The sequence below is a fragment of the Toxotes jaculatrix genome, chromosome 12, assembly GCF_017976425.1.
Source record: "Toxotes jaculatrix isolate fToxJac2 chromosome 12, fToxJac2.pri, whole genome shotgun sequence".
NCBI lineage: Eukaryota > Metazoa > Chordata > Actinopteri > Toxotidae > Toxotes > Toxotes jaculatrix.
In genome coordinates, this window is record NC_054405.1 from 4,743,781 (window position 1) to 4,756,003 (window position 12,223).

The 12,223-nt window shown below is 42.2% G+C and overlaps 1 protein-coding gene across 5 annotated transcripts in view; it reads left to right on the forward strand.

Moving 5' to 3' along the window:
• The window catches only part of arhgap32b (Rho GTPase activating protein 32b), a 95,991-nt gene that overhangs the window by 67,617 nt on the left and 16,151 nt on the right, over positions 1-12,223 (forward strand). For 3 of the 5 annotated variants that reach the window (XR_005894992.1, XM_041051250.1, XM_041051252.1), the window contains 3 exons: positions 935-1,016; positions 2,747-2,797; positions 4,036-4,110. Coding sequence is in view for 3 of the 5 variants with exons in the window: in XM_041051250.1 (XP_040907184.1) it covers positions 935-1,016; positions 2,747-2,797; positions 4,036-4,110 (208 nt within the window). In the remaining 2 variants the exon portion in view is untranslated. Of the gene's footprint in view, positions 1-934; positions 1,017-2,746; positions 2,798-4,035; positions 4,111-7,776; positions 7,993-12,223 lie in introns of those variants that run through there. The other 2 variants (XM_041051251.1, XM_041051253.1) reach the window with 2 other exon arrangements.

A 12,223-nucleotide genomic window follows, 5' to 3' on the forward strand; every position in this document is an offset into this window, starting at 1 on the left:
CCCTCCCCTGGATTTACAGAGCTTCTCCTTCTGACCACAGGGAGACTCTGAGAGGCTGTTTCTCACTGATAAATATTGACTACAAGCCCATTGATGGCCTTTAGCTTGGACATCTGGCTGTTTTTTTTTTTATATCGGATCCACACTTTGTAGTTCATGTAATGGGGAACTAGCTGATGAGAAGCAAATGCAAGGAGTTCAGTGACACAAACGCACCTGCAGTACCTCCTCCCTCCATTAGGAGGTAGTCAATCAGTAATGTCAAAGGTGGTGTGTGTTTGAGTCGTAGTCCTATACTGTACAATATAGACTTTAAGTTAAAGTCTTGAAAGGCAAAACACAGCTGTGCCAAAGTTCTACCAAAAAACAATAATGCACATATGTGGAAAAAACAAAGCTTTGGCTCAGGTAGAATGTGTAAACCTGCCACAGCTATATTAAACCTTATCGAAGAGACAGAATAAGTCCATTAGCAAGGAGATATATTTAAAATACTGTACTAATAAAATAGTAAATAAAAATAAGATCATTGTTAGAAATGTCAACATATTGAGGCAATTTGACATTTTTCAGGTAGCTCTTCCACAGTCTGCCACAAGTGCCACAGCTGAACAGGCTCTGTCTGTCTGTGGTCTCTATTAGTCTCATTTTAGAGGAGGAACCAAACACACATACACACACACACACACACACACACACACACACACACACACAGAGGTCAGTGATGTGATCATTTCCATACTGCCTGATCAGTAAATACCCAGAAGCCATCTTTGTCACATTGCTTCTAATCCCAAAATCACATGACTAGTATGACATCCACAGCTCGGTATAGATACTGTGTTGTCTGTTTCTCACTCTTCATTTTATTATCTAAATCTGATTGTACTTCCTCCCACCTCACCTGCCTGTCTCACTGCTGTGCTCTGTCCAGGTTGGCTTCTTTCCCAGCGAGTGCGTGGAGCTCATAAATGATAAAGTGCCGCAGTCCATGACCAACTCTGTGCCAAAGCCAGGTACTCCTCCTCCTCCTCCTCCTCCACCTCTTAAACCATTCACAGGAGATGTGTTGGAAGGAAGTTATCACTGATGACAGTTAATGTCTCACCAAAATGGCTGCATTTTCAGGAAGTGGTTAGGCCTGTGATGGATGATGTGGCTCAGTCTGTGTGTGTGTGTGTGTGTGTGTGTGTGTGTGTGTGTGTGTGTGTGTGTGTGTGTGTGTGTGTGTGTGTGTGTGTGTGTGTGTGTGTGTGTGTGTGTGTGTGTGTGTGTGTGTCTGGATCCACTCTGTAGTGGATTTCTAGTATAATATCCCTGCACCATTATTTGAACATTTTAAATTAGTTAAATGCAGTAGAGGCACAGATATTTATTATCATGTCCAAAACCCTTAGTACAATATCCAGAGCCCTGTTAGAGGTCTCCACCTGTTTTAGACCTGAATTATAGTATGTAAGAATAACATAACTTCAACTTATGTTACATGTTACAGTGAAAGAAAACACATATTTCTAACACACCATCCCCTGAAATAGCCTTCTAATCATGTTATATTGACTCAGCACAATGCAAATCTACTGCAAATAACTGTGCTAATCTATTGCCGTCCAGAGCAAACAGATAAGCTCTTTATCATCCTCCCGAGAGCGTCGAAGACAAATGTACAACATAAACCCTCTTGGATTCAAAGAGAGCAATTCTAACAACATTTGGAGGCTGCGGTGAAGACTTGAGCTAAATTTGAACTTTTCTCACACCGTCCTCACACACTGCAGCACATCTCAGTGCTCTGAGAGAGAGCCCCTTTTTTGAATAAACCTCAACATCTTGTATAAATCCATATCACATCTTCCAGTCCAAAGACTGATTGAACCAGTGTGACTCACTGTCACAGCCATCTGATGGCTTTTGGGGTGGGCGAGCAGAGCTGAGCTGGGGTTCCTGATCTTTGAAGTGCCTCTGAGACTCCAGGATCTGGACTAACTGATGACGCAGTGGAAAAAACCACCCAACCCCACAAGATCCACAATTATGGGGGAGGGGGTGTCATTATATGTGCGGGATTTCGGGTGCTCCTGGACGCCAATGTTATCTGACATGCCAGTCAAGTTTCAAACCAACAAGTTTTTCAGCCTCTCAGACTGTGTGACCGATCAGAAATGCATCTTGTGGTGTAGAGTTAACTGTTGCAGTGCACGCACAATACACTCCACTGTCCTGCCCACTCCCCGGCTCTTAAGCAATGTTTTAATGCTTCTTGCTTTTTTTTGTTTTGTATTTTGCATGTGTCTTTAGTTGTCAATCATGTTTTTGTTTTTTTTACAGAGTATCCGCAGGTCAAGTGTATTATCGTAATATCCTGAATACACCGAAAAGATACTGTTTTTCTCTTGAACTGCCAGTTTTTACATGTTATTTTACTTAAGTCTTAGCTTATATTCTACATAGTAATAACCAAATTTTAATAACAGAAGGTTTTCTGAACCTGCAGATGCCCTGTTATCTGTAATATTAACACAGCTCTAGTTGAGCAGATCCTGGTTTCAGTTCATTATCGGTTGCGGAACAAATACTAAGTGTAATGCTGTTTAACCCTGCCTGTTTCTGTGTCGAGACCGCACTGCTTGTTCTCCACTGCCTGAGTACATCTTTAACACTGTTCTTGTTTCACTGCAGAGGGATGTACAGTTGTGTTAGCATGTGTCTTGATTTGTTGCATTTGACTGTGACTCCTCTACCTCAGCTTCCCCCTGCTCTGGCCTGCAGCCTGCTTCTTGGAGCCTCTTCCCCCCCTGTGCGTGTTGGTATACACACTTCATCCACCACGTCCACTCACCCCACATTCACTCACTCACACATACACATATTGCATTTTGGACATCAGAGTTTTGATGACTGTAGCTGAAGTTTTAATCCTTATGATTTTAGTCCCGGTTGATTTGGCGACAGCAGTGGGCTACTGGTGGTGGTTTAATACTACGGGTCCCAGAATTCAGAGGACAGCAGTCACTCCTAAGCAGTTCATTTGTCATAAATCCAACAGAAGAGCAAATGGTGTATCTGTTTACAGTGCAGCCAAACAAAGTTGTGTTGTTTTAGTAAAGAAGCGCATTTGATAATTGGCCTGTTTCCATCACATGAGCAGCCGCCTTCTGAGTTTATGCTGCGTACAAGTAGTTTTCCATGCGACAGCAGACTATAGGAGTTTGTTATCATGCAGAGAATTTGGACATGTGCAGCCTGTCACCTGCAGGACTCATCTAATGTAATAACTCACTGTGGCTGCACCTTCTTATACCATTACTCTCTGACATATGTAAAACTGGCCAAATGCATTTTTGATGAGCAGTCACAGTCGGTACTAACCCTGGTGTTTCCTGTGACTGCTTCACTACCCTGCGTTTGCCATTTGAAAGCTTTTAATGGGAACTAGCAGTAGTAGGAAATGTTTGGTTAACATGAACTTAATACAGCTCTGATACAGTGCTGGGAGAGTGAACAGTAAACAGGGAGACTAACATCAATGAGATAAAATTAGAAACAGTAAGACTAGATTACATGCTGCATCGTTTCCTGTCTGTCTCTCATGCTGAACATAGGCAAATTGAATTCCACAAGTGAATAACAGAGTCTGCCTCTAACAATGAGGACTGCTATATAGAGAGGTAATTACAGAATGTAAATGTATTGAATGACTGTTGCTAAGAAAATGTAGACCATAAATAATAACAAAAATGGAGTGTTAAAATCTTAAGGATTATAACTTAAAAGTTAAATGAAGTTCTCTCATTAAAACAAGACTCCACGTTTTTTTTTTTTTTTTTTATCTGCACACTGTTTCACAAAACAGTTTATTGCTTTAGCATCAAAGTATCGTTTCTGTGCAAAGCTTCTGACCTCTCGGTCCCAAAGTACACAGTTGCTCTGTTCTCTAACCTGAAGTGCTTCTCTCCCTCTGCTGATTCTCTCATGTCTCCATCATCCATCCATTCATCTGTCTGTTGGTCCATCTGTCCGTCGGGCCGCATGCAGACTTGGAGATGGAGAGTGTAATACAGGACAGTGCATGGGTGGCCGACCCGCTAAACCACTACAGCCTAAGTTCAGGTAGACAAAAGCCGCTCGGTGTGTTGCACTGCCACCCCTAAACCAAAAACTAACTCCACAGCCCCGAGTGATGTGTTTGCACTGTGTGACTCTAATACGACTAGTCTGTGTACCTGTCACAGTAGCAACTGGGAGTATAGCATGGGTTTTAGTTTCACTCTTCACACAAAGAAATCTTGTGAACTTTTTTGGTGTTGCATTACAAGAAGAGAACCATTAACAACAAAAACTGTCCTGTCTGACCTTTAACACACTTATATACATTATCTCTACACCCTGTTGGTGGACCAGTAAGCTTTCAGACACATCTGGATGAGCACTAATAGTAGAGCATGTATGTCACAGCAGTATTAGAGTAGGTCTTTGTCTAATGTGTGTGTGTGTGTTTGTGTGTTAACTTTCCTTCCCTATAAGAAAATGTCTAAAATGATGTACTAAATAATGATCGTATTTCCTTCAGATTCTTTTTTTTATTATAGGATTCCTCTTATCATACTGGTGCATTATGGGCATGTTTCAGATTTGTCACAATGAATGAATGTCCCTGGGGGAAAAAAAAAAATAGAACAATCGTATCCCTTCAGCCCCGTGTTCTGTTTTTTTTGTTGTGGCCCCCTCAAGGTGTATGCAAATGATTTCAGGGGCGAGCCAGGTTACTACAGCATTTCTCAAAGCTGCTGAATGTAGCCTGTGTCTGGATGAGGGCCCGTTGTGTTTGTGTGTGTCTGTTTGGTTGAAGCTGAAAGGCCACGGCAGGGGTGCCGTGGTGCTAGGTCTCGGCTGGCCTTGATTTATTTAATCCTTTTACAATGAGGGGGCCTGTAAACCCATCCATTGAGCGTTAAGCTTTGTCCTGCAACAGTAAGAATCTCTGTCTCCCTCTCCATGGTGACTGAAAGAGCACATTCCTGCAGGGAGCCACACAGCACTGGAAAAATATTCTTGCTCTGCTTAGATCCACTCTGCTCACCACTAACCTTTGCAGCTTCCCAGTAAAACCATGGAAATTGTTAACATGCTGCACTGCTCCCATTAAAAAGAAGGCCAAAGAAACTAGAAGTCATCGGTCCTTCGATCCGTGTTTTTGTGTTGTCTCGTAGTAGAAGCTGGGGACAGAGTCTGCTCTCTTCACAGTGAAAATGCTCATTTGTCAACATCAATTTGAAACTAAAGAGCTGTGAGCTTTGAATAAAAAATGTCAATCAGACTTCTTTCCTCCCCAGACAGCCCAGTAGACCTACCAGTTACTGACCCAGATGTAGAGCCCCCCTCCCCCTTCCTCCCCTCCTCGGTGCAGGTCTTCGTCATGTCTGGGGGCCAGAGATTTGGGCAGCTGCGAGCATGTATGAGCCAAGACAGCTGGTTATGTGAAGGGGAGAGGAAGGGAAATGGGGAGAGAATGTGTGAGACAGAGTCAGATTTGTCCTCCTGTTTCTGAGGATCTCCAGTCATTTCCTGGTGCTGTGAAATTATGCGAGGTCCCTTGTGTAACGTGTTGCTCTGGAGCCTCAATAAGAGACTGTTGTTGCAGACCACACCTTTTGTTTGGGGGAGGCTGTATTTGATTACATACTAACAACACGGTTGTTAGAATTTTAAGTGTCTAAAGCATAAAGATAATTTTCTTTTTTTTTTTTTTTTTTACACCTTTGCTGCCTTCAGTGGACTATCTGACTATATGTCGCATTACACAGCTGCACTGCATCATTATAGTGATCCATGGCTTTAGTGTGTCATTACTTAAACAAATTATCGTGTCAAACATTTTGTTTCAAAGCTTACAGGCATTTAACCAGCAGGTAGTAATTCATATCTACAGCCATGTTACAGCATGGCGTTCTGCACCTGTACATTGAACTTGGCACTCAGCTGCAAAATGTACCTTTTCATTCTTTCTGTATCCCAGGAGTGCAGTAGATTATTCAGATCCATGCAAAGCAGCAGCTGTATGATAACTTAATCTACCATAAAGCTCCCGTCCTGTTATATGTTTATGACATCAGGGCAGAAGCTCACTATTTCCTGTAAAGGTGGCTGGTGCTTTGCTTGTCCCAACAGCAACCTCCATCTGTTGCTTTACTGTTTACTGTTTTCTACTATGTCCAGGACAACCAAAAATTTGATATTATGTATATTTGATATATATTGAATTTGTATGATTTCATTTTAAAGGTATCATATGACAAAGTAAGCAAAAAAACAACAAAGTATATAAATAGACAAATTGATTTAAGGAGAGAAAACTCCTCACTCATAGTGTCTTGTTTACTCAGCCCCATGCCATCTCTTACAGCTCCCACTCATGATTAGTTCAAGGACCACATGGTAAAACTGATGTTTCACTCTGTACTTTCAGATATAATCATTTCACCTTGTTTCTTGCTCTGAATGTCTCTGGTCTATAGGTGACAGTGCAGGAAACATAAAGTACAATATGTGCAGTAGGGAACAAACATGGTTGAGCTGAATTTAATTTGGCTTTCTCTGTCATTTTCCTCAGTGCACGCTTTTGGTGCAGGGGGGGCGCATCTGAGAAGTTTAAAGGGGAAATGACTCTTGTGATGAACTACTAACAACCCACAGACATGTGACATATGACAGTCAGACAGTGCTTTTTGTGAAAGGTCAAATAGTTAAAAAAAAAAAAAAAAGTACAATATTTCCCTCTGAATTGTAGTGGATTAGAAGTATAAAGTAGCATAAAATGGAAATACACTGTACAGTTCCTTAGAATTGTACTTAAATACTGTAGTTGAGTAAATGTACTGCAGCAGAGAAATATCTCTCTGTAATGCCTGTCAAATTGAAGTGATCACATGCAGTGGGAGAGTCTGACTGCAGTCTTGTGATTCAGGATCAACAACAAATTAGTTTGACTTTATTTTGACTCAACATGTCTGCTCAGGGACTAAGCTAGTTAAAGAATTAATAAGATAATGCTTTCAGGGGGCCAAGGGGCCCTGCAGAGGGGAGAGCAGCTTCTAAGTCATCGTTGGGCCATCCTTTATGTCATATGCTGCTTGTTAGGAGCATGTGTGCTCAGTCTTTTCCACTGTATTAAACCACCAGCTTTTCTCTTGGCTGCTTTATTCCCGTGCCTCCTTCAAATGCTGTGGGAAATGTTGATATTCCATACATGGACAAGCCAGTAATAGAGGCAGGGGTGTATATTCTTAAATGGAACAGAAGTTGAAAAAGCATATGAAGCACACTGAATCTTCTCCTGGCATCAGGGCATAGCTGTAAGGTGTTTCATCTTTTGTCATCTCTAGAAAGAAATACAGAGATGGAATGAGACTTCAGAGCAGCCTCTTACCTGTGAGGTTCCAAGAGCTGAATGTGGCAGTAAAATTTAGTTTGTATTTAATGTCATAGGATTTTGGTAGTGTTTGTACTGAAATCAAATGGACAGTGCAGGTATTACATGCAAGTATTTTTGCTTTAATATGTTGTATGTTGTTTAGGCCCATCCACTCTCCCCTATTGACTAAATATAGAAATATAAAGTTATTCAGTAGTACCCACAGCTTTGTTACAATGGGGTTAACAGCTGGTAGTTTCCATATTTCCAGGAGCACTTGAAGGCAGCATACGGCTGGCTGTAAAGCAGGCTCTTGGAGCGGAGCTGAGACAGGCTGACAGAGCAAAGAGGGAAGTCGCTCCTCCGCTGCCTGTGTCAAAACTTTGCTTTCAAACTGCTTTTATTGTCTCTCATTTCGCTCAAAGAGACATAGCGCTGTCACATTAAGTGTCATCGCGACTTTATACAGGTGTACGGTTAACGACAAACAAACACAAGTCAGCGCTTGTACTTTGGACTTTTTTTTTTTTTTTTAATCCTGTCATAAAGCCTGAAGGCAGGTCCAGCGTTATGGAGCGAAGGTAAGAAAATGCGCTTGAACTGTGTTGAAGTTATTGTTTGTGTATTCGCCGCTTTACCCCCTGGTGGGTTTAACGCTGGACATAGTTAACAGTTAACCCTGAGGTACATGGATCGTGTTTCATGAGGCATTGACAGTGTGATGAGGAGACTGTGCTTCCAGTGATGGAAGAAGATTTAGGTCCTAAATAAGTGGAAAATATTGCTCCTTCTACATCTGACTCCAGATTTTTCCAGTTTCTCTATTATTTTTTTTTTTTTAAATGTATTTAATAACTCAAGAATAATAATCATTCCTTCCCACCCCCAGTTTTCAATATTTATACTGTTATACATCGTAAGTAATAAAAGGTAATATGTAAAAGAGGTTGGAGATATGATGCTCTGCAGATAACTATTCTTCAGCCTGTTGCTTTTGGATGGGATGCTGTAGTCTGGTAAACAGGCTGTGTGCGAGGTGGTTGTCTGTTTAACAAGGAAAACATTTGAAATATATTGTTACACTGTATACAGCTGAGAAGACTAAAGATTTTTAACTGTATAGTAAAGTAGCCACACACACGTGTCCACAGATAAGTTGCTCAGAAAATAAAGCCAAACCCTGGCTGACAGTCCCCCCTCTGTCCCCTGGTCTCTACTGAAGTTGTGTTCAGTGGTGCATTGAGAGGTGGAACAATAAGGCATTTTGCTCCTACTATCTTTGCACACTTAGACTCTTATGTCCAAACAGAGGTCAGTGTCTCTCATGGCTGCCTTTTAGGCAGACGGCTCTGATCTTTACTCGGTGAACGACCATCTAGAAACACCAACAGGAAGTGTGTTAATGGCCGTAAACACAGTGTCTCCCAGTGTTATGTTCTGTTAGTTTGATAAGTAGTGCAAACATTATCTCTGTGGTAGTTGCTTCCCTGTGGACAAATGTCCTTTTTTCATTGGCAGCTATCAGGAAGTGATACTAATAATGGTGATTAAGGCTTGTTGAGTTCTTTAAGTGGCTGTTAAAGATAAACTACTCTGTGACTCTCATTCAGCAATGTCAAAGCAATGTAATAGATGATAAGTTGGTTTCCAAATATTCCATATATTTGAAAAAATTGTAGACATTCTCAGACTCACAATATTCACAGCAAACTCTAATTTGCAGGAGCCAGCACAGTAAAAAGACTTTTTTTAGAAAAAAGTCCTTGGCACATCCACAAATCACATTTCTGCCAAAACTCTTGTTCTCTCAGCATGTAGATTTGTGAGACTGACGATGTAATCATATCCAACCTATTCACATAGTCTGTTCTTGAAAGCACAACAGCCAAGAGGAGGGCCGTTTGAATTTCCCGCTCCACCGCCTGCATGGGTGTGTGTGTGGCTGTTGAGTCTCGAGGGGGTGCTGGCTGAAGTGAAAAGGCCAAGCTAAGCTGTGATGAGAGTATTGTGAAGCCCCGAGAAGCCGCGGTCACGCCTACTGGTGCGTGTGTATTCAGGGAACACTGACACGCAGCGTGGCTGTATCAGATATCTCAGGATAGAGTCTGCTGATTGGCTCGATGGTGCCACTGCTCTGCTTCACAAAGTTGTTGTGTTGCTATGAAGTTGGAATTTGCCTCCAGTCTGTGTTCTTTGAAAAGCTCCGTGCTAACTGAATGGAATGAGGTGGTCTGTTTGGGGTTGGAGGTGGGGGGAGAGAGCATGATGTTTGCCATTACGTCTGTAATTGTTCCTGCTGTAATGCTTGGCCTCTTTTCTCCTCACCCCCAGCTCGTCATATCCCAGCCTCTCACTGGGATCTCTTAGGGAAAAGGCTCGTCATAGAAACACCAGTCAGTTAAGGGCTGAAACTGAAACCTGTCAGTGTGCATCAGGCAGTAACCCATCCTCTGTGTTTCACTTTGTCCTGTCTGGATTTTATCTGTTGTGGCAGGCGCAGGCTATTGGCTCTCATTTTCCCAGCTGTAAATATCTCAGCCCTCACTGCCTTTTAGAGTGCCACATGTCAAAGAGACACATCACATTTTATGACTTTTGCAAATATCCACAAGTATTTTACAGAAACTGCTGTCAGCCGTTTGTGTTAAAGGGGCACTTTACCAATTTTACCCATGAAGCTCAGTGCACTTGTCATAGTTAGTCCTACTCAGTTTCACACTACTGTGAAAACGGCTGTGTGAAAAAAAATAAAGCAAAAGTGATAACAAGAAGTCTGTGTTAGAGACTGTGTGGGCATTCACCAGGGAGAGAGTTTAATGAAAGATTGTATCCAGCTGCATTTTGGGAAATGTAGGATCCTTTTTTTTTCTTTTTAAGTTTGACCTGGACTAAATGTCCGGATATCTTGGCCCCTGTGGCTTCAAGTTTAACTGTTCATTTTTTAAACATGTCCCTTGCAAGGCTTTCAACTTTGCGAACATGCAGAAGTAAATCACTGTACCCCCAGGCTACACAGCTTGTAATTAATGTCACAGAAAGCAGCATCTATCAGTCCCACTCTTCTTAAGTTAAACGCCTTTAACCCAGCAGGATTTCAGCAGAGAGCATGTCAGAGGCAGTTTCAGTGCTGAGCATGCTGAAAGAGCTGCTAACCCTCAGGCTGTCATCTGCCTTACAATGAGCAGATGGGAGTCTCTGTCCGTACTCTGGAGAGTCATGCTTGTCATTGCGCTCCTCTTCCTCACATCTTACAGTCAGTTTGGCTTCTTAAATAAAAGCGACGTGTCAGTGGAAGCCAGCACAGTTGCAAAGTCAGCCCCCCACCCCGCCCTACCCCACACACATGTTACTGAAGACCCCTTTTGATGCCTCAACAGTGAGTAAACAAAGCTGCCTCAGCGGTTTTGTCTCTGGGTACAGCAGTGTAGATGGAATTTCTCCCGGAGGGATAAACTGTAGCTCCACTTTTCCCTGAAATGAAACGCGGGGTCTTGTTTGCAGATGCTGGCTCAGAGGCCGGCTGTAGATTCAGAACTGATTGTGCTGCTTCATTAAAATGGCACACAATAGAGACAGAGACTCTGCATTCAAAACTTTTTTTTAAACATTATTTATTTACTTTGAGAAGTGAGGTGGTTATGAATCTTGGTAAGGCATTGTTTATTTTGAGAGTGTTTTTTGAACATCAGACAAAAGAATTGAAAACACAAACTGGTGGAATAGATATGATGATAAACTATAAAAAAAAAACTGAAGGTGTTTCTCACAGTGTGAATATGGGATCTTGCAGAGTGGTTAGTGGGAAGATTGGTAGACATGCAAAGAATGGATACCACGTGTGAACTCCATTTCAATAAAAATTCCTGAACAGTCTTGTTGTTTTTAACATCCACGTTTAAAATGAATTAGAACTTAACCAAAACAATATCCTTATTTCCCCAAGTTTCCCCCAACATTTAAGATTTATCTTTGTGGCAGATTCTGCTGCTCCCTGGCATGTGTTTGATTTAAAGGAGCAAATCATTGAAAAGTAATGAGTGTCACTGCCAGAGTATTTCTGAAACATGTCTTCATGCACTGTCCCTGTGTGCATATATTTTTGTTAGTATTTTGCCAAGGCAGTGAGAAACTTAATTCAGCTACAAGGTAAATTTCCATTCCCACCAGCTTATTAGTTTTACTGCAGTCTTGATGTTTTTATTCAAAATGCACTCGATTGGACTGTCAATAAAGCTGCTGCTGCACACAGTTTACCTCTATAGTGTAAATTCATCATGCAAAACAGGCAGCCTCTAATTAATTTTTACCTGATGGTCTCTGGGAAAGTCTCACACAGTGGCTGTTTTTGAAATAATCTTTTAACACATCATCTTGCGATGCATCTTTTCGGGTCTTTCAGCAATCAGACATCCTCACCCAGGCCTCCCAGCCGGGGTTGACTGAGCCCTGGCTTGTGTCCAGGTGAAGCTACCCAACCAATGACTCACCTCTCCTGTTTCACAGCCACCATGAAGCAGCTTCTCCTGCCTTGGTGGCCATCTTCACGGCCCTTTGCCTACTGGCCTATGTGGAGCCCAGCATGTTGTAGTCCCCTCAGAGGATCTGGCTTTGCGAACCCTTTGCATCCCACCTCAGTGGGCTCGCACTTTGCTCGCCACCTGTTGTGTCAACATTCTTCCATTAGCTCAGCATACTTTACCCTCTTCCTCTAGTTGGTCTCCTCTGTGCAATCTTCCCAGGGAACTGAGAGTGAGTAACTTCAGAGATTCACACCACGTCTGACCTTAGTGTTGTTCTGGGAGCAGTTTCTGT